At 37.1% G+C, this 25,915-nt stretch overlaps 4 protein-coding genes across 4 annotated transcripts; 3 read left to right on the top strand and 1 right to left on the bottom strand.

The window, feature by feature from the left end:
* The first annotated feature begins 5,386 nt into the window (after positions 1-5,386).
* On the top strand, positions 5,387-7,044 carry LOC103941271 (zinc finger protein ZAT5-like). The gene has a single exon (XM_009351467.2). It carries the CDS (start codon positions 5,918-5,920, stop codon positions 6,905-6,907), a length of 990 nt encoding a protein of 329 aa, XP_009349742.2. The 5' UTR covers positions 5,387-5,917; the 3' UTR covers positions 6,908-7,044.
* A 4,035-nt stretch (positions 7,045-11,079) lies between these two features.
* Positions 11,080-14,095, top strand: LOC103941270 (poly [ADP-ribose] polymerase tankyrase-2). The gene is made up of 6 exons (XM_009351466.3): positions 11,080-11,360; positions 12,973-13,064; positions 13,148-13,226; positions 13,317-13,411; positions 13,679-13,774; positions 13,852-14,095. The coding sequence occupies exons 1-6, from the start codon at positions 11,186-11,188 to the stop codon at positions 13,930-13,932; spliced, it is 618 nt and encodes a 205-aa protein (XP_009349741.1). The 5' UTR covers positions 11,080-11,185; the 3' UTR covers positions 13,933-14,095.
* Positions 14,096-14,731: 636 nt separating this feature from the next.
* Positions 14,732-18,861, top strand: LOC125469787 (pentatricopeptide repeat-containing protein At2g13600-like). The gene is given in 3 exon segments (XM_048567589.1): positions 14,732-16,206; positions 16,209-17,870; positions 18,725-18,861. Coding segments are annotated over 2 exon segments (2,586 nt in total). The 5' UTR covers positions 14,732-15,053; the 3' UTR covers positions 17,642-17,870; positions 18,725-18,861.
* LOC125469788 (ras-related protein RABC2a-like) lies at positions 18,200-20,340 on the bottom strand. Its single transcript, XM_048567590.1, has 6 exons — positions 19,898-20,340; positions 19,403-19,471; positions 19,244-19,309; positions 18,989-19,110; positions 18,731-18,859; positions 18,200-18,553 (listed from the first exon to the last, which is right to left on the bottom strand). The coding sequence occupies exons 1-6, from the start codon at positions 20,034-20,036 to the stop codon at positions 18,443-18,445; spliced, it is 636 nt and encodes a 211-aa protein (XP_048423547.1). The 5' UTR covers positions 20,037-20,340; the 3' UTR covers positions 18,200-18,442.
* Between the last annotated feature and the right edge of the window lie 5,575 nt (positions 20,341-25,915).

Genomic DNA, 25,915 nt, shown 5'->3' with positions numbered 1-25,915 from the left:
TTTTTGCCTGTTGAATTTATGTAACTTATGTAATTTTTCTCTTTCATAAGTCTGTCAAGTCAGAATGTGAATTTAAATCAATCCGTCCTTCCCCCTTTGTGGCTCTAAGTTCTTTTGGGTACCGTTTGGAACGTGGGACGGAACGGAACAGAGTGGGATAAGGCGTTCCGCTCCACGTTTGGTGCGGCTAAAATGAGTGGAACAAACTGTTACACGGAACGAGTTTTGAGTGAATTTTCGTTCCACCTCACCCCCCTGGAACGACTCGTTCCACATCCGTAGAACACAAAATTATAACCTCTCCGTCTCCTTCTTCTTCCTCCTTGTTTCCATCCGAGGGCATCTTTGCTCTCGCTCCGTTCTGTTCCGCCCTGTCCCGTCCCGTCCCGTCTCGTCTCGTCTGCATACCAAACGATACCTTGAGTTTGGTACAGCGGGAAGAAAAGAGAAATATTCGTTTGAAAGAGGAAATAAATGATGGATAAATCTTCTCTTACTTGATAAATTTCTGTTTTATTATTTTAATTTATAAAATATAAAAGTCCATAGACTTTAAATGCGAATAAATTTCTAATTAAAGATGTCCGCAACTGCAAGACAACAAAAAGGAAAAGGTTTAAATGTTGAAATGGTCCATTTGTTTTAATCATTGAGTCAATTTAAACCTTGTGTTTTCAGTTTGGCCAATTTGATCCTTATGTTTATCTCTGTTAGTCAATTAAGGACATTTCCATCTAATTCTATTAAAATATATTTAAAAATTGTTATAAACTTATGTATAAATAACATTACCCCCCTCTCTTTACTATGTCACGACCTTAATCATTTTTTAGATATGAGGTTTTATCTCTTATATGTGTTATTTTTTATTGATTTGCATTTTTCTGTAAAGAGAAAGGGTGATTATATCTCATATAATTTTTCTTATGAATTTTAGATTGAATGAAATGTCCTTAATTGGCTAACAGAGACAAACATAAGGACTAAATTAGCTAAATAAAAAACATAGGGACTGAATTGACCATATGACTATAACATAGGACCATTTTGAAAATTAAGCCAAAAGAAAAAGTAAAGAAAATAAATTATATGCACTTTTTTATTTTCATTTGCACACTCTGTTTTTGTCGTTGATTCTCTTTACTTTATTCTATCTAAATAAGTATCTCTCTCTAAATAAGCATATTTTTTTTTATCTTTGTACAAAGAAAATATTTTGTTCCGAATGAATAGGAGTGTGCATGTAGAAAAAATGGTGTGTTAAAATCAGTTTACAAAACTAAAGCGCAGCAATTCGTTGGGTTGTGTAGTCACCCAATCCTTTTTTTCAATATTTTTAATCTTTTTTGTGATATTTATATCACATTTTGACATTTTACTAAAACATTTTTGAAATAAAAACGTTCATTAGTACCATATTAAGAGAACCATCTTTGTGAACTAATTCTACTTTGTTCCACTATCGATTTTGGACCGTTGGTTTTCCGATGGATTTTTCCGCATCTAGTTGTCGTAGAGCCATTTTCTAGTAGTGATACTGCAGTTCGAAAACAAATATTCCAAATTTCTTTATTCTCATGAGTCCAAAACAGGTCCTTTTAGAACGTTCAAATCGTGGGAATAGAAATACCAGAAACAAAAGGATAGGAACACCATTTTGGTCCCGTTCCTTCTTCCTATACAAATTCAAAACAAATACGTAGCTATAAAACGTTCAATCAATGCAATTCAACTTGCACAAAAAGCCAAAAGTATTTTGTTATCCAATGACTAATATTGCCACCTACCAAAAAAGAGACGCTAATATTGCAATATTAGTCATTGGAGAAAATCTAAATGTGTTAATGGTGTATAAATATGTGTGTTTACAACACTAGTCACGTTTCATATGACGAGTGATGTAGACATAATGAGATATATCTGTTTTAAAATAGTTTCTCTTACTAAGTATTGATGCTAAAAGTTGGATGAGCGATCGAGATAATAAAATCAAATCAATCATCATCATTGTAATGATTAATAAGGAATTTCTCAAGGGCTCGTAGCGAGTGTTGTAAATACAATAAGATATATCTGTTTTAAAATATATTATCTCCTACTAAATATTGATGCTAAAACTTGGATGAGCGATGCATCGAGATAATAAAATCAAATCAATCATCATCATTGTTTCGATTAACCAGGAATTTCACATCATCCCATGAAATTAGGCAAGGAAACATGACCTCTATTCTTCCTATCTCTAATCCACGGTTATGGTCTCTTTCCCCCCACACACTTTTGTGATCAGGTTTTCAATTAGGCATATTTGGGCTTTGAGCCTTAAAAGTGTTTTTTTTTTTTTTTTTTTTGCTCGCATTGGGCACAAGTTTGGGTCCTCTATTTTGGGCTTTGGCCTTGTACCATGGAAGTAGCAGAATCTATTTAATTTTAGCCGATGGTTCAGTTAACTTATTTAATATAATAGCTAGGAGAAAAAAAAAAAAAAAAAAAAGAATGTGTGGCCAAAGACGAATTTGAACCATATTATTTTTAAAAACAAATTTGAATCACATGATTGCTAACCCATTGTGAGGCTTAGCGCATTTCTCCACCTTCACCTCCTTAGTGTAGATAATATCTTTTATTTAAAAGAAAAAGGATGTGAAAATAACTTCCTTAAAAATTATAGCAGCATTTGTGCGTAAGTGCAGTTGTGCTGCATTCGGAGCTAGTTGTCACTTGGCACAACTGCATTCTTAGAAAATACCCTATTGCGTGGGGGGGGGGTGAGGACCTTAATATCGAAGATATTAGGGGTTTGAGAAATCACTTCCACAATATCTCTTGGGCACTCTAGACATAACACTTTACCTATAGCTTGATAGAAAGAAAAAAAAAGAGCCTTTATTCGGACTTCATGTGACCATATAGCCCATCCTATGGCTTAGTGAAGAGGACAGACGTGAGGCGTACTTCTCCGGAAGCTGGTGCCTAGCTGCATTGAAAGGAAACGATTACTTCTTAGGACTATCTTGGATTTTTATTCTAGTATATTGAATTAATCGACTCTACATTATTGTGCCTATCTATAAATTTCTTAACTGAATGAATGTACACAAAAAACTGCACTAGCTTTTGGGCAAGAAGTCACCTGCATGTATAGACACTAGATAATTGTCATAAGTCAAGGCATATTGAAGCTCTTAACTAATTATTTTCATTCTTTAATTAATTAAAAATAAGAAAGAAAAGACTTGTGAGGAAGAACATGACATTATATATTTAACAAGTGAAAGCAATGCCTACACATGTGAAGTGGAGTGAACATATCAATCATCCAAGTTCAAAAGCCAGTACTCTAATATTTTAGATGTATATAAAGCTTTTGAGGATAAGGAGTGGATGAGAAGTAGTTGTATATAATATATGAGTACATAATATAATATATGATTGGGGTGTGCTATTCACATATTCTTTTTTTACTTCTTACACACCTTTCTTAATTTTCGGTCGTTGCATTAATGAATTGAAGAAGATTAAAAGACAAAATTAATAAGGGATGTGATTATATATGATCAATATGTTAAATTATTAGAGAGAAGAGTCAAAGGTCCACTTTCAACAACACTGGTATTGTCTCTAATCTGTTAATTACCATCTGCACAATTCGTAAGGTGTGGAGTTTTTTCACAAAAGATTCGGTATTAGTTAAACTTGGATTAGGGTATTTAATTTTTCTCAGAGATACGATCAATGTGGGATACTTTCAACACAATATTTATACAAGGAAAGAGTAGGGCAAAAGAGAATTAATGAAGCAAACCCCATGTTATGTCACCAACCAAATCCCTAAAATATAATAAAAAAGAAATGAATTTGATGCTTTACTTTGTGTCACTAACTACAGCTGATGCTGGCTGTGCCATTTACGTGCCCCTCACAACCCCTCTTCCCCCTACAATTCCTTACGCCAAGAATCTCTCCCTGTAATCCCATTCCTCCCTCTGCCCTCTGCTCCACACTACTCTACCTCTATTTTTGGTCTCCTTAATTTATTTTTGTATATATCTTTGCTTAATCAAGTAACAAAGTTACACGTAATCGCCCATATGATGACACAAAATATATACTCTTTCTTTTCAATGTATATATATTATAATGTACTGTATGATTTCACTATTAATAGTTGTTATATATAATCGGCGTATAGGAAAGTTCTTAATAAGTACCGTATAAAAAAATTAAGACGAGATTATGTTGTTTACTAACTTGATAGAGGTGTTATAGTTTGTCAAAAAAAGGAACGGATAAGTGTTAATTGTTAATTAATAGATATAATCGGAACTTAAAACTTTTCTTGCCCCCATTCCGTTTTCCAGAATATAATTAATTTCAGTATTCTCTCTAATATTTGGCTTTGGTTGTAATTGTAACTTGCTGTTATTGTCATGAAGCAATCATTGGACATAGAATATGCATGCATCACGTTGTTTTTGGAAGTCGCATTAATCCATAGTATACAAGTCATCGATAATTAGCAGCTCATCTTATAAGATAATTATCTAATTAGACAATGAACCAGATTAAGCTGATAGCTATAACTTTTACATTTTTCTCCCAAATCTTAAAAATAAGTAATTTGCAGCATTAGTTAGTTGGATGTTTCTAATTTTTTTTAGCTGCTTTGTAATACAATGTATATATATAGCGTTTGAGGCATGTCCGGTACAAGAAGGTGAGAACATGGCTGGACGGTGGTAGTAACTCTAACTGTCCTAAGGGATTGAAACTTGGGTGTAATTTATGTGATTCTGCAGCTATTTAGTTCTACTAAGAAAGTGTTAATTATTTTTGGTGAAGCTGCCCTAATGATTGGTGGCCAGCATGAAATGTCAATTGAATAAGTGGATCATAGCATAGGGACGGCGTGATTTTTGGGTTATTGTCCATCCAAAAGTGAGATTATTGTATAATATGATCAAGTGGGTGGGTCAACTGCATCATGAACTGTTTAAGCTAGTTTGATTAATTAAGTCAGTAATGAATTTCCAATCTATTAATAGTTAAAAATTAAGAAAATCCCATCCTCACAAGTCACAAAGATTTCCAACCAACAAATTAATTTCAAACATTTGGGCGATAACTTATTAAATTAGTTAATTAGTTATGAGTAAGTAATGAGGCATTGCTGATGGTTACGTCTCTCTCACCTCTAATACCGTCAGCAATGTAATCGATAAATATGGTACAGAGAATAAGTGTTGTCGAATTAGTTAAACTACACTGTAAAAACCCAAAAATAGTTCAAACAGGTGATAAATTAACAGACACACACAAGCAAGGAAAGCAACAAAAAGGACTGAAAAAGGGGTGGGAGGAGAAGCACAAATTCTGTGGCAGTCACAGGCTTGCATACCAATTTTCTTCCTCTCCAGAAAGGAATCGTTGCAAAAAAGTAATGGGTTTGCTTCAAAGCTAACCGAATCTCACTCGTTGCCTCGCTTCCTCGCACTTACATTGCATCTAGCTAATCTCTCACCCTCAATACACACCTGTACTGTTTTTGTATAAATGCTTCAAAGATAGATATATTCAGTCGCGCACACACACATATATATATATATTTATATATTTGCCTTCCTTCTTTTATATATTTCTATATATAACTTCCAAGGTTGGGAATTAAAAACGCCAAGCTTGGCACAAAAACTCACGGTTACTATACAATTCATCACCTGGGCGGCTTTTTTTTAGACTCCTCTACTACTTAAAACTCGCTCAATCTCACCACTATAATTGCACCCTCCCCACTTTCTTAAAGTTGCTTCTTCATTTCCATCCATCTCTCTCTCTCTCTCTCTCTTCTCTCTCCGGTTTCGAATTTCGAAACGTTTTTATTGGTAGGGTTGCTGGTGTTGTGCTGCTACGGATCGAGATGATGATGATGGAAGCTGCAGATCATCAAGATCAGGAGGAAACTGTTTTGGGTTATAAGGATCAGGCTCAGATGATGATCATCAAGGGAAAACGCACAAAAAGGCAACGTTTGACTTCCCCACTTTCTGCCATAGCCACAACAGCTTCAAGCTCATCAAGTGCAGGCCATGATCATGATCATCTTCAAGACCAAGGCCTTGTGGGTCCCAGACAAAGGATTAGTACTGATGTTGGTCCCACAGCCTCACCAGCCACCTCATCTGATCAATTCACAGAGATCAGTACGGAGGAAGAGGAGGACATGGCAAACTGTTTGATTCTTCTGGCGCAAGGCAATTCTACCCCAAAACCCCAAAACCCTAATTTGGTTAACAACAATAAGGCGGCTTCAGCAGCAGCTTCGGCCGGGTTATATTTGTATCAGTGCAAGACGTGTGACCGGTGCTTCCCGTCGTTTCAAGCGCTTGGTGGACATAGAGCCAGTCACAAGAAACCCGGTAAGCAGGCTAACATTCACAGCACAATTCAAGACAATAAGAAAGCGTTGTCATTCGTGGAAGAAGTGGAGGAATTTGATCGGTTTAACAACACCAGCACCACGTTGTCATTACAAATTTCGAATAGGGCTTTCAGGGCATTGAACAGTGATACTACTAGTCCTTGTTATAACAAAAACAAAGCCAATAAGGTTCATGAGTGTTCGGTGTGTGGCGCGGAGTTCGCATCTGGTCAAGCTCTAGGGGGTCATATGAGAAGGCATAGAACATTAATCAGCACAGCAGCAACAACAGCAGCAGCGGAAGCCATGAGTAGTCATCCTCAGTCCCAATCAGAATCAAAGAGACCACGAAATGTTTTGCAGTTGGATCTTAATCTTCCTGCGCCGGAAGAAGAGCACCTGCAGGAAACCAATAAGTTTCCCTTTGGAGCCAAGAAGGAACAAGTCATCGTTTTCTCTGCCTCTCCTTTGGTGGGTTGCCAATACTAAAGCACAGCTAGCTAGCTAGAAACCCACAATATCAATGCTACCCAATTAATTGTTAACATTATTTGTTACTCATTCAATATTCATTGTTGATTCTTTTATACAAGTCTAAATTTAATCATTTAGTTGAAATTGATCAATTCTTTTCGGGAATTAACTGACTTGTGTATTAATTTTTGGTGACATTGTTCTTTTTTCTTGTGTGTGCCATGTGAGGGGATTTTCTAGTGTGTATATATATATACTCCGGCGTATTCCTACATTCCAAAGAACCATAGAATTTTCGTTATATGGGAGTGAGGGAAAGTTAAGGAGAGCATAAGGCATGGCAATGGAATGATTTTGACACCACCAAAACCTCAACCGAAAGTATTAGGTTCGCTTGTTTGGTTTGCAAGAAAGCTAAAAGCATTTGTCTCTGTCTGTCTGTTTCACATAACTGACAAAAAGCATAAAAGTTTAAACGGATGTGTCAAGCAAAGCCAGTAGCTCTAAGCTAACTGCCCTTCTTTTATGGATCGATCCACCTTTGCATTTGTATAAGAAAGTACCACACGCCCTTTTATTCCCTTTGTTACTTTATATCGAATTAAAATTAACTATCTAGCATGATCGAAGTATAATTATTCCTAAACAGCATCACTCAAACGCTAACTAGTTGGTAAGCGTCAACTGTTACCACGATTGAAAAACATTAATTGTACTTTCGAATCATAATGATAAAGGTATTTGTACATGTGTATTTCATTAAATTAACGCTCATATTTTTTGGGTAGGGGAGTGAGATAAGCCTCACAATGAACTAGTAATAATGTGGTTCAAATTCGCCTTTGGCGAGAATCGATCCTAAGATCTCTCACTTACAAATGAAGGAATATCACTAAACCGTAGTACTAAGTGACATAAACATTAATATCTAACTGCTACAAAAAAAAGGATATATCATAAAACTGAAATTTGTTGGATAACTACTTTCAGTTTTCAATTTAAAAAAAATATATATATTAAAACTGTAAATTGAATGTCAAATTTTGAAAACTCAAGAAAGTAGTTTTCAGTTTTTAATTTTTTTTTAAAATTAAACTAAAAAAAATAGAAGAAGTTATCAAATAAGATTTCCGTTTAAAAAAAAATGAAAACAAAAACTCTCAAAACGGCCTGGGGAGCCAAAATATATTTCATTTACCATTGGTACATCTCATACTACGTAATTATGCATAACCTGTTGGGTTGTGGGCATACTCCAACATAACCAGTGGTAATGTGGCATGCAAAATGCATTACTTGTTTGTGGACTTGAATTGGATGCAGAGTACTCTAGAAGTTCAAAAGATTTCAATTAACTTGATGTACACGTTTGTAACTTCACGAGATGTGTTTTCATGTTAATTTAATAGTGTTTTGACTCACGTTTTAAGGCCTTTGCTTGTGACGAAGATCAGTTCACGCTTGACATGGACAAAAGAGTTCATACCTAGGCTGTCTCATCCTTCTTTTGACTTTGTTGTCAATGTACAGAGTCATCACATTCTCAAACCTTGGTTGAAAGATAGATGCTTGGAAGTCACAAGGTTTTTCTAGCTATTTTTTCTTCGGATTTTTGCTCACCGCCCTCAATAGGTTGTGATTGTTGTGAATAGTATCTTATAATTAGCGTGATTATATAAATTTAGTAGTAATCCCCATAGAATTTGGAGATCAATTCCTTATAGGCTTTGTATTACTTGTAAGAACAAGAAAACACATCATGATTAGTATAAATTAGCCTATATGCACGTGCTTATGTGTTCATGAGAGAACTTTTTTTTAAATTTTTTTTATTTTTATAATTACTCACGTTACTTGTGACCTTAATTTTTTTTAAACACCAATACATAACATCTGTGGTTTTATTCATGTAAACAATTCTCAATAATGGTACACATGGTGTTTTTTACAATGAGAAAAATGTACATATAAAGTTTTTTCCAACTACTATTATATAGTAAGTTAATCTTATACTACGGTTCTTTGCTGTATTGGGAGTCCTCCAATTAAGCAAAGCTCCCATGGCACCATATAAAAACTTGGTGATTCATATGGAAAATACAGAATTTAAGTCTGCCGTTCTCTTGCCCTCTCTCTCCCTCTGTCTCCCTCTTTCTCCTACGGCACCATGTACAAAATATAAATTGAAGCAAAGTAACTCTTACGACCCAAAATGGCAATTACAAATAAATCATAAAAGGGTTGATACAATAATGCAGTGATAAGCCAAAAAATAAAGGGAAATCAAGTACCCCCAGTTCTAATCCAAAAAGCAGAAAAATAGTGTGTGGATATAATTAATTAATTTGTAAGTCTAAATCTTGTTTGAAATTGTATGTGGAACCACGAGCCGGAAGCCCGACGAGCCGTGATTTGCCTGGTGTCCAACCAAAGAGAACGACGTAGTACGCTGTGGTTGTGACAAGATGACATGTTATTTGCGACATGTTATCTCCTTCCTCGAGCCCAGACGCCACCGCCGGTTGCATCTAGTCTGAAGCCGAGCTGGACTGGTGCTACACCCCTCCAAACGATTGTGGTCGTCATCCTGGAAATGGTGGCAATCCTCCGATAACCTAGAACCGTGAGAATAACTAAGAATCTTGTTGGAATTTCTTGGGCTTTTGTCAGATTTGAGTAGCTGCCGTCCATCTCGATGGGGCCGACGTCTAGCATGATCTTTATGCCAGCCATGTGAGCCACCAAGACCTCGAATTCCAATGTCGAGCATCGTCTCTATTATCGAAATCCTAGATCTCATGGCCCCTACTTATTTCACCAACGTGGAGCTTACTCCGCTGTGGGACCATGATTTTCCAAGACCAGAGTAATACATGTCAGAATACGAATACCTTAGGAGTTTGGTTATGGACTCAACAGCTTCTCAACATAGCTGAATAAACAGAGCAACGATGCCACCATCATTCAGTTCCAAAGCAATGGGCGAAGTTATCAGACTTCACTGAGATTAACCATGTTTATTATGCAAGATACAGAAACCTAATCCAGCGCAATGAATCACCAGGTATCCTATAATCTTGAAGTCCTTATAATCTATGTGCGCTACAAGATTCTTCTGGAATTCTCTGGTTTAATAAAGATTCCTTATCCTAAAAGATCGTTACCTTAACTGGTAAAAATACACATTTTTTAAAGTTCATATCTGGAAACACAATTACCGCACGCTTATTCTTTTGCCTAATACTTGAGTCTTGTAATAATGGGCCTGATTCTTGCACGCAGCTAGCTCAAAAGGGCTGAGGAAAACCAGACGCCATACGACATCGTTCCATGCTGTAGCCCGAGCAACAGCTCGGCTTGGCGCAGCTCAGAGACGGCGCGACTCAACGCTTGGGTTTGGCTGCAGACCAACCAACGCAGCGGTGCGACTTGGCTCAGCGGCGACTACTTCAGGTCGCGGCTCTGGCCAAGGTTTCCTCTTTTTTTTTTTTTTTTTTTTTTTTCGATTTACGGGTTTTCAGAACCCTAATTCATGCTTTTATTTGCTTTGGGTTTCTTTTATCACAAAATTCTACATAGCAATTTCATCAAGATATATAAATATCAATTGCGTATGCATGAACATCCTTTATATATATATATATATATGCAAATACAATATATATAGTCATAAAATTATGAATAATAGATTAAGAGTTCTTGTATCATAGGAATGTTTTATGCAAACAGAGCTAATAAATTATTAAGTTTGTGTTTTAGAAGAATTTAATTGGCAGAAAACGAAAATTGAGCCTTTGAATTTATAGAAAAACCTCCTCCACGAACCTTCAGTTCCTTAGCATTAGCAAGATCGTGCTGAAAATGTGTGGTTGGTATATCTAGCAGAAGAATTATAGAGTGTAAGAGAGAGAGGTGCACCAAGGGTGTAAAGAGCAAGATTTGGTGAATTTTGAAGTATGTTATCTCAGTGAATTGTGTTTTTATTTATAGTACTAGGAAAATAAATTTCTTACCGTTTAGATATTACAATTGAAACGGACATCATATGAAAAATACTAGAATCTTAATAAAATTTATATAATCACATTTCTAACCGACAGCAACAAAATAGAATTTTTGTATGTTTTTAGTATACAATTTCAATTTTGCAAGAGGCTGGTTTCCAAATGCCCAAAACTGTAATTTTAACAAAGGACATATAAATGGCGCCGCGGCACCCCCTCTAAACGCCTAAAATTCGAAACACTTTCTGGAGACGCAGCGAAACAAAAACCCCCAAAACTTCACAAGACAATGGCGGTTCCAGGGCGGAGGAATGGTCTGATGGAGGAGGAGGACAACGAGGACGAAAACGCTCTGTTCGAGGAAGAGGGTTTGGAGGAGCTTGACGCTCACGCGCCTCCCCACCTTCGCGCCATCGCAGACGCCTCTCAGCAGGGCGACCTCGACGCCCTTCGCCTCGCTCTTGGTATAGCCACTTCTCTTTTCCAGCTGATTTCAACTTGATTTCTTAATTGGTTGATTATGATTTGATTAGTTATTTTGCGTAATTTTGCTATACTTATCGACCCCAATTAACTTAAACAACTTAATTTCCCGAGTATTTTCAGTGCAGTTTGGTTGTACAAGCTTAATTTAGTTTGTGTTTGACTGATTAGAGTACCTAGAAGCCTTGGTTTCGTTTGATAACTACTTCGTTATTAGCTTTTAGGTTTTAGTTTTTGTATTTGGATTGAGGAAAGTATATGGGCGAAGAAAAAAAAGAAGAAGGAATGAATACAAATTCTTGAAAGAGGGAACAACGGGTCTGTTTGATAAGGACTTCGTTCTTAGTTCTTGGTTTGTAGCCAGTAGCAGAGCTACACTGGGGGCACTGTATGCTCACGACCCCAATAACCCAGTGCTCCTCCTTGTATTTTGTTGTCTTGACCTCATAATTAGTTCAAAGAAGACCAAATTTGATGGTGTAGGTGGAGCGGTGCTAGGTATTTTGCATACCATCCAATTGGAATTTGGCTTCATCAATGGGACTGGAGATACAAATTTTACTTCCTAATTCATCTTTCGCTTGCCAATTAGAATATTACAGAATTCATTTAATTACATCTCACATTAATTGTTTCTGCAACTAACTTCTTATTAAGTCTTGAATTTGATCACAATTTACATTATCATACCTACTATCAATGATGGAGTTTTAGTTTTCTTTTCAATGGATTGAATTGATCTAATAATTGAGCATTTGTAAGACTCATGGCAACTGATCACATATATTTGGTAACTTTTTTAATACAACGATATATTTATACTGAAGGGTGGGCGAATGAATTGGTTGTGAACTCATCATTCACGAGACTCGAACCTAAGAACTCTCACTTACAAGTGAAGAGTAATAGCATTAGATAGTAGTATTAAGTGAGACATGTATTTATACTTATAAGTAGGTTAATTCATTAAGTTTTTTTTTCCTTGTGAAAAGCTTATTTCTCATGACCCCATTTTTAAAAAATTCTGGCTCCGCCTCTGTTTGTAGCTTTAACTTTTTGTGTTTGGATACGAGGAAAGTATGCGGGGAGAGGAATGAATGAAAACAAATTCTTGAAAGAGGGAACAACGGGTCCTTTTTATAAGGACTTCGTTCATAGTTCTTAGTTTGTAGCTTTAACTTTTTGTGTTTGGATACGAGGAAAGTATGTGGGGAGAGGAATGAATGAAAACAAAACTTGAAAGTGATAATTAATGAGCATGGTTTTTGATTTTTAATTTTAGTTTTGTGTACGTTTTATTATACATTTCTTCTACATCATTCCAACCATCATTCTTCTACGCATCTATGTACTTCCCCTCTATCTTTAACATAAAGATAGAAACCAAAAACTAAAAGCAAAATGATTATCACAAGGGCCGTTTGATTTTATGTGTTTTAATACCTGCCTGCTTTAGTTATTTCGTTGGACCAATATGCATGATTCATTAAATTTGTTTTCTTGGGGTATTTAATTTCTCAATTTTGATTTCTAGGTATTATTTAATTTATACCGATGCTTTCCTGATTCCCCTTCTTTCTGATTTGTGTACAGATAACTTAGTAGGCAGCATTGATGATGCAGTGGAAGATGGAGACACAGCTCTCCATCTGGCCTGTCTCTATGGCAATCTTTCTTGTGTCCAGGTCAGTAGTCTGCTTAATTTGTAGTTCTATTTTTATTTCGTTGGAAGTGGTACTTTGAGCCGAAAATAATTGTGTCGATATAGTTACTTTTGGAGAGAGGTGCAAATTTGGAGGCTAAGGATGAAGACGGAGCAATTCCTTTGCATGATGCTTGTGCTGGGGGTAGGGCTACAAGAACATTCTAACTATTAAGATGTATAAATTATCTTTCTATTCGATTTTTTTTTATTTTTCCTCAAATGACTGATGCAGGATACACCGAAGTAGTTCAACTTTTAATTAACAGTGGTAACGATGCTGAGCGTGTAAAGAGAATGCTAGAAACAGTTGATGCCGAAGGTGACACTGTGAGTATATCTCAAATCACATCCTTGTAGTGTTTGACATGGGAATTCAAATAGTGGAAAAAGTTTCGTGCATATTCCAGAAGAAACTAGTATTGGCACTCCAAAAATCTAATTGTGCACTCTTCATAAGCGTTTTTCTAAATATAAAAACTTTGGAGTGTACAATTAGAATTTTGGAGTAGCGATAACAATTCCCTTTCTATATGGGGACTCTATTAAAAGTTGCACTATGGACTTATTTTCGTATATGTTCATGTTCTTCTGCAGCCTCTCCATCACGCAGCAAGAGGCGAGCATGCTGATGTCATAAGATTGTTGCTGGCTTCCGGAGCTTCACCTACCAGGGCAAACCTATACGGAAAGGTTTGTGTTTGAAATTCTATACTTATTAATCGTTTCTGCGATAGTCTGTTGTGGCGTCTCACTGAAAATTCTGGCAGATCCCAAGTGACTTACCCGAAGCTGACACAGAAGCTAGGAGAATTTTGGAGGCTGCTTCTGCTGCTACGACGTGCCAGTAGGCTTTACTATCAGAATTTTTTTTAAGGATCTCGATGTGCTCTGCTTTTGTTGATGATCAGTCAGCAACACCAAAATGTTGAGGATTTTCACCTCTTTGTTTATTATTACAGTTTCAGATTTCAGAATATCGAATGCAGAAAAATAGCTCGGTTTCTCTGACTCCATATGTGCATTTTTTTTTTAGTTTTCTCCGCCATTTCAATGTTTTCGTGGGTTCTTTACGCTTATCGTTAGTCACTGCTCAAATGCACTTGAGTGAGACTCATCAGAAGACAATTTCTCAATATTGTAGTTCACTAAGGAAGAGGATCCTCTCCTCAGCTCAGGACGAGGATCCTCCTGACTACGAAATTCGGGCCGTTCAATTTTAATCCAACGGTGTCAAACAGGGGATCTCCTAAAAAGTTATAATAATTGCAACTGTTGGATTAAAATTGAATGGCCTGAATTTTGTGGTCAGGAGGATCCCCATCCTATGCTCAGGAGAGGATCCTCTTCCGTTCACTAAAGGCTTCGTGTAGGTTTATGCTCGAAGTCTGTTCTTGACAGTAATAGTGTAAAGCCCCGTGTTTCGGGAGTGCTGATTAAAGTCGACCTCAGGTGTAATGGTAAATGCTCTTAACACCAAAAAATCAAAGAAGATCCCTGACGGAGATCTGGTGTTTTCTTTTTTCTACTAGTATATGTAATATACAATTCTACGAGCTTTTTGTCGTCAACTAATTGATACGTTGCGATAAATATTGCCTATCCAAAATGACTTACATGAAACAAGATATTATTTCTCTCATGACAATGCATTATTGGATGAGAATGTCACATCGGAGATGAACTGATTTCACATAATGTTCTGTCATTGTGAAGATACCAGACAATGAGAGATTTTTTCATGCATTCATTTTTTCCTATACCGGAATACAAGTCGATACACTACATGTCATAATGTTAGCAGAGAGATGTTTTTCAATTTACTTTTATTTGTATTACGAAACATGATATACTGACTTTTGTTCCGGTTATACTGAAAATCTAGCACAACGTGATAACGTTAAAAAAAAAAAAACATGACAAATAACATCATCTCACAATCTCCCGCCAAATGTGAAGGGGAACTCTGCCAATGGATATACCTGTCAACCTAAGCCTGCAAACACCACCTCCCACACCCAAACAGCTCCAAATCCAAAACCCAAAACCAGAAGACTGGAACTTGATCATAAAGCACCACGCCAGGCTAAAAAATGACAGTGCAATCCTCTCAACATATACCCAGATGGAATCTCTTGGAGTGGCACCGGATAGCGCCTCTCTGCCTCTGGTTCTCAAGGCATGTGCGAGGCTGGGCGCCGTTGAGAGAGGCAAGGGAATACATTCGAGCATTCGGAACACGGGTTTGATGAAAGATGTTAGAATTGGGACTGCCCTTGTCGATTTTTACTTCAAGGGCGGGTTTGTTGATGATGCAGTTGACGTGTTTGATGAAATGAAGGAGAGAGATTTGGTTTTGTGGAATGCTTTGATACATGGGTATGTGGGGTGTTGTTGTTACCGGGAGGCTGTGTTGTTGTTTTTGCAGATGCAGAATGAGGGATTGAGACCGAATTCACGTAGTGTGGTTGCATTGCTTTTGGCGTGTAGGGAGGTTTCGGAGTTGAGATCAGGAAAGGAGATACATGGGTTTGGTTTGAGGAATGGACTTCTTGATTTGGATGCTCATGTGGGTACTGCATTGATTGGGTTTTATCTGAGATTCGACATCAAAATGTCGCGCCTAACGTTTGATTCGATGGTTGTGAGGAACATTGTTAGTTGGAATGCAATAATTACCGGTTATGTTAATGTTGGGGAGCACCTGATGGCCTTGAAGCTTTTTTTGCAGATGCTTGCGGATGGTGTTAAGTTCGACTCTACTACACTGCTGGTTGTTATTCAAGCCTGTGCAGGAATTGGATCTATTGAACTGGGCAGACAAATTCATCAAATGGCTATCAAGAATAGTTACAGTGGTGATCTGTTCACAGTAAATGCATTGCTCAATATGTATACCGAGTGTGGATGTTTTGAGTTGTCGTGTGAATTGTTTGAAGCTGTCCCCAACCGCGATGTTGCTTTGTGGAACTCCATGATATCTGCATATGTTGAATATGGCTTTTATGAGCAAGCTTTGAGCTTGTTTTCTAGAATGCGAATAGAAGGAATCAAGGAAGACGAAAGAACTATTGTTGTAATGTTGTCGGTGTGTGAAAATTTAGTTGATGGCTTGAGGAAGGGTAAAGTTTGCATGCTCTAGCAAGGAAGAGTGGGATGAAAATGGATGTTTCCCTGGGGAATAGATTGTTGAATATGTATGCTGAGCTGAACTGCGTTGAATTTGTTCAGAAGGTTTTTGCTGAGATGAAGGATTCAGACGTTATCTCATGGAATACTCTCATCCGGGCGTTGGCCTGCAATGGATTACAAGACGAAGCATGGAAAATGTTTGCGGTGATGCGAGATTCTGAAACTAAGCCTAATTCGCACACAATAATCTCTATCCTTGCTACTTGTGAAGATGGAACTTGTGTAAATACAGTGCAAGCAATTCACGGTTTTGTGATAAAACATGGGATTGAAGTTGACCTCCCTTTAAACACTGCACTAACAGATATGTATATGAATTGCGGTGAAGAAGCAACAGCTAGAACTTTATTTGAGGGATGTTCCAGCAGAGACGTGATTGCATGGAATTCTTTGATTGCCAGTTACATCAGGAACAATGAAATTGACAAAGCTCATTTACTCTTTAGCCGTATGGTTGTAGAAGTGAAACCCAACTCGGTGACGATCATAAATATTCTATCATCATGTATCCAACTTGCCTCTCTGCCTCTAGGTCAATGCTTGCATGCTTATGCAACTAGAAGGCAACTCTCTTTTGGTTTTGATTTACCTCTTGCAAATGCTTTTACATCAATGTATGCAAGAAGTGGGAGTATGCAAAATGCTGAAAATATCTTTAGAATTTTACCGACGAGGGATATTATTTCATGGAATGCCTTGATTACTGGGTACAGCATGCACGGTCAAGGATATGATGCTATTCGTGCGTTCTCACAAGTGATACAAGATGGTTTCCGTCCAAATGGGGCAACTTTTGTAGCTGTTCTATCTGCTTGCAGGCATTCTGGTTTGATAGAGACAGGATTGCAGCTTTTTCACACTATGGTACATGATTTTAAGATATCACCTGAGCTTATTCACTATGGTTGTGTTGTTGACCTTCTTGGTCGTGCAGGCCGATTAAATGAAGCTAAAGAGTTCATCGAATCGATGCCTATTGAACCGGATGCATCAGTGTGGAGAGCCTTGCTCAATGCTTGTCGGATTCATTCTGCCACTGAGTTAGTTGGAACTGTCTTTGAAAAACTTGTCGAATTAGAACCCATGAATGCAGGGAATTATGTTTTGGTATCTAATATATACGCTGCAGCAGGGCTGTGGTTAGAGGTCAGGCAGACAAGAACAATGCTCAGGGAAAAGGGTTTAAAACAGCCTCCGGGAATAAGTTGGATTGTTGTAAAAAGTCAGGTTCACTGTTTTGTTGCCTCAGACACATCACACCTTCAATCCGACGAAATTTATTTAATCTTAAATTCACTTTCAGTCTTGATCAAAGAAAATGGATATATTCCTGATCTTCAATGGGTTTTCCGAGATGAAGAGGGTTAGGTAGAAAGAGGGGTAATAATCTTGTTGTTCCGCACATTGCTGAGAATTGCAAGGGAAGAACATGAAGAACTTCGTCTTCGCTGGATTCTTACTTAGCCTTCAAGAACGATTATTCAGATGCCGTGACATGAAAGAAAATCTTCCAGGAATATGAGTTTCTCAAAAGCATGGAAGAACCACTGAGTAATAGCAGCAATTACAAACATGGAAGAGCTCTCAATTTTAACAGGTTCGGTTATTTAGTTTCCGACCAAACTCTTTATAGTTAACAACGGCAGAAAACACACTTTCCTGCACCCGTTGCACGAAACGGGTGTCTCACATTTGCTATATCATTTGAGAGGCACACGACACAACCATAAATGTGAAACACTCGTTTCATGATACGGGTGCAATCAAGTTTTCTTCTAGCAATGATCTTGCAGAACTTAACATGTGGGGATGTACAGAAAGCTTATGGGCATTGTCCTATCATGTCAGGAAGTTGGGTTTTGCAAGTCGCTATTGCTACAATTTTAGACATCCCAACATGTCCATGTATATATGTATTCAATGTCGTAACATAGTCCATGTACATGTATTAAATGTTGCTCATGAAAACGTTTCTTTTTCCATAACATGGCCGAAAACAAGGAGATTACATTTACACAAGCTAATAAGTATGTTATATGTGTGCGAATTTGTGCATTATATGATTGAAACAAACATTTATGCAGTAAGACGAAAACAAATCAAAATTACATATACATTATCTCTTCATGATGGGAGTCAAGCTTCATATGATGTGCGCATGACGCCAATTTACGAGCAACAACTACCGCTAGGTGGTGCTTGATTTTCCCGTTTCTGCTTCAAAATATTTCTCTTTGCCACTGTTGAACCTTCTTCCAAGAGACTAGGAACCTCCATTATCTGTTGCACAATCCCAATTGATTAGAATTAGGAACAGAAAAAATGTACCGTATGTCCATAACATCGTACGAAAACTGCTTTGAGCTATTAAGTAATTAGCATTTAGCAATATGATTAGAAAGTTATACTGCTAAAATTATATTAACAAGTTTATAGGGACAACTTTCTCAGAAGTACCTTCAATGCTAGCTCTTCGAAGCAGTGCTCCACATTTTCTCGAGTTTTAGCGCTACATTCAAGAAACAAACATCCAAGATCTTTTGCAAGTGAGATCCCCTCTTCCCTACTTACAGCCCTTTCCGATTCCTGAAATTGCAAAGAATTGATTTCGTAACTTGTTCAAGAAACTGAGATAACAAGAAAGGTTTCACCAGAGACCGGACAGCTAAAAACATGGAGTTTCTCAAAGATGGTCACGGAGAACACGAAACTTACTCTATCAACTTTATTCCCAACAAGCATCTTGACACAGTCCTGGTTAGTCGAATACAGTTCCACTTCTTTAGCCCAGACATCCGATAAGTTGGTAAAGGTGTCTCTCCGGATCACATCGTACACTACAACAAAGCAGATGATTCTATGATAAGGAAACAGATGCTACCAAGAGACTAGGTGAAACCAATGCCGCATTTTCGTTACAGAAAACACAGAGATTTCGAGACCAAAATGGCGAAAGTTTTGATAATGTACCGAGGATGATTCCTTGGGTATTTCTGTAGTAAGAGCTCGTTAACGTTCTGAACCTCTCCTGTCCAGCTACAATATTACACAATGTGATTTGGTATCTTATGAGACAATTTCCCAATTTCATCAAATATAATGATGTGAAAACTTGGTGTAAAGCTCTACCTGTGTCCCAAATTGTCATCTTGATTTTCTTCCCAGCTACAGTGAGAAGCTTGATTTTAAAATCTACACCTACAAACAATGCAACAAAATTCATCAAATGTACCACAATGGTTGTCCCAATCAGTTCAAATTGACTACACCCCCTAACTTTTTCGAGCCCGTTCCTCGATATTCCCAAAAAAAATTATTTCTCTTTTATTGACGGTACACTATTCTAACTACCTTAATCTACAAGAAGATGGATTCGAATTTAACTGCAACAGTGTAGGTGCACTACCCAATTGACCTAACCTGCGTCTGCAATATTATCTTCTTAATCATAAGGATATTACTTAGTGGCTAATCGACTTTCAAAAATCCAAACATAGATCCAACAGTAATATACTATTTGGTTGCTTAGTTATCTACATTTCATCTCATTAGACCACTAACACAAGAATTAGCAAATGACATTTTTATCACCTCCCAAATGAAGGGTTCAAAAGTTGATAATACCAATGGTGGGGGCAAGATCGTCAACAGAGTTGGAGATGAAGCTAACAAGCAGACTACTTTTGCCGACGGCGGAGTCTCCGATCAGCAAGATCTTGAACGACAGATCGCAGTTGCTGCTGCTCTGCCCTGAAGAACCCATTTCAAACCACTCTCTCTCTCTCTCTCTCTCTCTCTCTCTCTCTGCGGTGATGATGGCTGTTTTTTCTCTCTGAACTGTCAATCTCTTTCTCTCTCTAAAAAGTAGAGAGAAAGAAACGTACGTAAGGGTGGAGGAGGAGAGACAGCGAAGGAGAGAATGAGGAAAGGTGGTAATGGCAATGGAGAGAATCAATGCAGCTATATCTCCTTTTTTGGAGTGGAAAGAGAAGGAAGGAAAGAGGTTTAGAAACAGAGAAGAAAAAGCTAAAGAAAAAACGGCTATTATACATGAACTGCATCACCTACCCTTTTTTGCTTTCTCGTTTTTAAGATAAACAGAATTGTTATTATCACTAAAAAAAAATCATTCTATGCTTCAAACTTTTTATATTAGGAAAGAAGAATGCACTTGTAAGGAGTGTAAGATGAGATTTTTGGAGTGCCAATAACAGTTCCCAAGATAAATTACATTTTATCACCTTAACTTTGAGTCATATAATAAAGTCATACTTTTTTTTTTAAATAAAAAGGACAAATTATATTTTATCACTTCAACTTAAGTCACGTAACAAACTCAAACTTCATCTTTCGAATATTGTAATGTCATATATTAACTTAATAATTCATTGCATTGTCAAACCTCATTTCCTTGTTCATCAATTTATCTGTTAACTGCTGACGTGTTAAAGCCCATTTTGTCCCTAGCTATTTCCCCTTCCTCCTTTTTCTCTCTAAAAAAATGGGAACCCATAAAGCCCTAAATACTTTCATAGCAAACCCAAAAAAAAAAAAAAAAAAAAAAACCCTTGAAGCTTTTTGAGTTCTACACAAATGGTGAAGGTTTCTGAAGCGGGATTGGAAAAGGAGGAGGTTGAGCCAGATTTGGGGCTGTCGATTGACGGCAGCTTCCTAAAATTAGAGAAATCAAAACTGCCAATGAGTTCAATTAAGGTTCTAAAAAACGCTAGAAGCTAGTCAGGTGGTGGGTAAGGGTCTAGCGCCTAGGCGGGGCCTAAGCAGATTTATATAAATTTATTATATATATTCTAAATAAGTGCTTATTTACATTAAAAAAAAAATATTTGTATGGATAATAAAAGAATGATAAAATACAAAACTAATACACAAACTACATCCATCCAATAAGTTCAATAATTAAAAAATGGTAAGCATATAATCATAATGAGGAGTATTCTTGGATGATAGACTAAATTTTTCATCTTCTAAATAAGTGCTTATTTACATTAAAAAAAATATATTTGTATGGATAATAAAAGAATGATAAAATACAAAACTAATACACAAACTACATCCATCCAATAAGTTAAATATTTAAAAAATGGTAAGCATATAATCATAATGAGGAGTATTCTTAAATGATAGACTAATTTTTTCTTGTTTATGATCTTTGCATTAGATTGGATATAGACTAAATAACTCAGATGGCATTTAGATAAAACATTAATATATGTGTGTGTGTACTTTTGAAAGATAAAAGCCCACGTAGTGGGTTATTGTGTAATTAAAATCCATTGAACATGCACTCCACCTCTCACATTACCCGAGCCCAAATAAAGTAAAACACCTTCCCAATTTCCCATTAAATTAGTTCGGTTCTTCATGTTTTCTTCCTTATTTCTTCCAGAAGAATCAGAACCACAAAGTGAAACAGAAATTGCAGCTCGCACGGTCGCACCGCCACGACTGAAATGTCAAATACCCTATCTCTCTCTCTGGGCGTACTCTCTCTTCCTTCATCTGCTCACAGACGGCAAAGCTGCAGAAGCTCGTCGAGATCGGAAGTTGCAGATTCAGAGTTGTTGCGCGTTTGGGATTTGCAACCGCCTAGAGTGGCGCCTAGCGCCGCCTAGACCACCTATTAAGCGCCTAGACGGCCGCCTAAATCCTCTCCGCCTTAAGTGAACGATTTGGTTGAAATCGGATCGGAGATCCGCCGTACAGCGCCTAGGTGCCACCTAGGCCGATTTTTAGAACCCTGGGTTCAATGTAGCTTTGAGAAAGAATGAGCAACCAAACGCGTTGTCTCTGTCTTTATCGAGTCATCGAAGCCGGAGAGCACACTTCTTGATCTATCGACATTGAGAAAGTAGGAAGTGAAGAGGAAGTTGTAGGAGAACAAAAGCCGGGGACGAAATGATTCCCAAGCAGATAAGTAGTTGATGATGAAGAAAGAGATGACAGAGACGAATGTGAAGTGAATTTGAGCAAAAGACAAACGGAACTGCTTACTCGATCCCACAATCAGGTCAGTACTCATACTTGTACTCACCGATTTAGGAAATGAGATATATTTCGCGAATGGGATTAGCCTCACATCATCGTGGACAAGTCAGCAACGTTGAGTTTTAGTGGGCAAGGGAGTGGGCCTCGTGCTTACCACATCAGTAGTTAATAGAGAAATTGACGGACAAGGAAACGAGGTCTAACATTGTAGCACGTTCGTAAATCGATGTATGACATTGCAATGTCAAAAGATGAGGTATGAGTTTGTAATGTGATCCAAAGTTGAGGTGGTAAAATGTAATTTGCCTTTTTTCTATAATAAAAAAAAATTGGACTATGGAGTAGGCACCTGCACCTGCCACGTCATCATTTAACGACCAAATTAACAAAAATTTTAACGAATGTCTGACATTACAATGAATTGTAAGTTGATGTATGACATTCCAGTGTTTAAAAGGTGAGGTATGAGTTTGTTACAGGACCCAAAATTGAGGTGGTAAAATGTAATTTGCCCTTATTTTTATGTTCCATATTAAGGAGTTAATAAAAAAAAAAAAGAAAAAGAAAAAAAGAAGAAAGAAAGATGAGACAAATAAACAAAATACAAAAAGAAATAATAGGAATTAAACCAAACAAATAGGAGAGGATAGTTTATAAAACCATTGCAACTAAGAATATTTTCAACAAAGAACCTAAAAAGTCTGTGATTTCTTGACTTTCTCTCCTCGTGAGAGCTTTTTTTCACCATTTGTGTGAGGGTTTCCAGCTCAAGTTTTCCGTTCTGCCGTTGGCCTTAGCTATGGCTAGGGTCAGTGGCAGTCTTTTCTTTCTACGTTTTGCTTCTCTTCCTTACCTTCTGCTACTGTTTTGCCCCTGCTATCATTTGCCTTTTGTTTGTTCTTTCCACCCCACATGATGTCGATCCTATTAGCCGATGTCTTCATAACCAATCTTTCTTTTTAGGGTAAATTATATAAAACTACCTCAACTATTGGACCAGTCACAGTTTCATACCCTATCTTTAAAAAATTTCAATGTCATACCTCATCTATGAATTTATTACAATTTCATATCTTTTGTTAGTTTGTTTGTCAATTCTTCTTTTAAATAGTGATGTTGCTTGAGACAGGGCACACTCTCTAATAAAAAATTAATTAAATATTAAAAACTAAAAAGATAAAAATTTTTAATTTTTTTTTGCATGGGGACCCACCCTTTATCCCCTTACCCTTTCTTCCCCCTCCCGTCTTCCCCAAACCCAGATCCCACCCCGCTCTCGTCTTCTCTACGCCGATCACTACCACTACTCTCCTTCGACCTTCCTCGCCTTTTCTCCGGCTTTGCTGACTACCTTCAGCTGTAACTCACCCACCTGGTTAATTCACACAAAAGATAGAGAGATTACGACATAAACCAATTATCTGCAAAAAGAAAGGATCTAAATCTCCAAATATTGAAATGGGTTCGGTTCCTCTAGAATTGAGCTTGGATTTTGTCGAGAGATTGGAGGACGAGATAAGGAAGATCAATGCCTTCAAGCGCGAACTTCCTCTTTGCATGGTCCTATTGAATGATGGTTCGTTTTTGTTTCCCCTCAACAAAAAAATTCATGCATTGATTTCAAGTACGTATTTTCCTGGCTTTTCACAGCTTTTTGAAATATTTTGGGATATGGGTTTTGGATTTCTAATATCCAGAAATTATTTAATTTAATTCGATTTCAGAAATGGGTTTTTGGTTTCGGTTGGTTTTGGATCGGCGCAGAAAAGACGGGAGCGGCAGGGGAGGTCGAAGGGAGAGCGGCGGGGGAGGTCGAAGGGAAAGTGGTGGTAGTGATCGGCGTAACGGGGAGCGGGGTGGGATCTAGGTTTGGGGTGTTTGGGTTTGGGGAGGACGGGAAAGGGATAAGAGGTGGGTCCCCTATGCAAATTTTTTTTTATTTTTATTTTCTTTAGTTTTTAATATTTAATTAATTTTTTAATAGAGAGTGGGCCCTATCTCAAGCCACGTCACTATTTAATTGAAGAATTGACAGACAAACTGACAGAAGTTATGAAATTGTAACAAATTCATAGATGAGGTATGACATTGAAATTTTTTAAAGATGAAGTATGAAACTGTGACTGACCTAATAGTTGAGGTAGTTTTATATAATTTAATTTTCCTTTTATCTAACCCCTGCTATCCCTCCATCGTCACTAGCCTTCTCCATCATTTGTAATTAGTTTTTTTCTTTCTAATTTGGTTCCATCTTTCATCAATATCTTACCTTAGCTGATTTGCAATCACTTTCAACTGCAATCTATTGCGGTATATCGATAGTGTGTATAGAGCTTTGGTGTTCCCACTAGCTCGGATGTTCGCACCACCTCCTTCTCTTGGTCTGCCTTTGTTGGTAGTGTCGAGCGTGGGGATCCCACTACTTAGTGGCTGCAATCGGAGAGGTTTTATTTGATGGATGATGGCATCTCTGAGGCATCGGTTGGTCGAATCTATGGCACTCGTTGGGGTTCATGGAACGTGATGATCGAGAAGTGATGTGGCGGCGGGAGTTGCAGAAGACTAGGGTTTGTTGTTTCTTTCGGTCTGTTTATGTTTTTGGGCCTAATCTCTTGGTTAGGCTCAGACTGTTTTGTCTGGAATGCCCACATTTTTGTAGTATATTTGTTTGGGGCCTTGGCTGTGTAAATTTTGGCTTGTAACTTTTGTTTTATGTTGGCAATAAGTATGCCTTTCACTCAAAAAAAAAAAAAAAAAAAAAAAAAAAAGCAAATTCGAGAGAAGTACTTTCCCACAAGACCGATGAGAGTCCAAACTCCAAAGGGAAAAAAGGGGAGGCCTGGGGTTAAGGTTTCAAATTAGGGCTTTCAAATTCATTTGTTCGACTCTGATTCATCTAATTAGTTTGGGATAGGGATGACAATGGTTTGGTTTGGGGACGAAAATGTTATATCCATTTTCATAATCACGAAAATTAACTATATCCATAACTGCAAATGAACCATCGGGTATTATCCATAGCCATACACACCGGATAACAAACAAATTTCCCATCGGTTAACAGTTATATCCATCTTTGTTAATACAAAAAATATATTTGTTCAATTGACGCATTATAATTTAGTACATATTAATTTTGTCATTAAATATTTGATGTATAAATGATTCAATAAATGGATCTTGTGAAGTATAAAAACTATAGTTAAACATTGATGATGTTAGTTGATCTTTAATACCTTTCATAAGTACCATTGAATTCTCATTGGTTTTGATTCAAAACTTTTGAACTTTCCAACAAAATGCAACTCACATAATGCGAATTCGGTGACTAGTGAATATACATAATATATATATATATATATATATATATATCTATACAATATTAATATAATTATATTATATATTATTCGATTTGGATTTAGGGACAGATATGGTTTAGGGACCTTATAACCATAACCGAATGCTATTCACGGTTTTTTCCCATATCTAAAATATACCAAAATTTTCATACCCAAATCTAATCTATTTTGACGGTTATCCACGGTTATCGGGTTTAACAATTAGAATTGCCATCCCTAATTTGGTATAATGAGTTATCGCATTTGAGGGGCAATTAGTTGAAGTAATTGGTTGGAT

This window comes from the organism of the source record quoted next, unplaced genomic scaffold, assembly GCF_019419815.1.
Source record: "Pyrus x bretschneideri cultivar Hongxiangsu unplaced genomic scaffold, Pyrus_bretschneideri_v1 Contig45, whole genome shotgun sequence".
Classification (NCBI taxonomy): domain Eukaryota; kingdom Viridiplantae; phylum Streptophyta; class Magnoliopsida; order Rosales; family Rosaceae; genus Pyrus; species Pyrus x bretschneideri.
The sequence above is the reverse complement of the archived record's forward strand: the minus strand, read 5'-3'. Positions and strand labels throughout refer to the sequence as shown.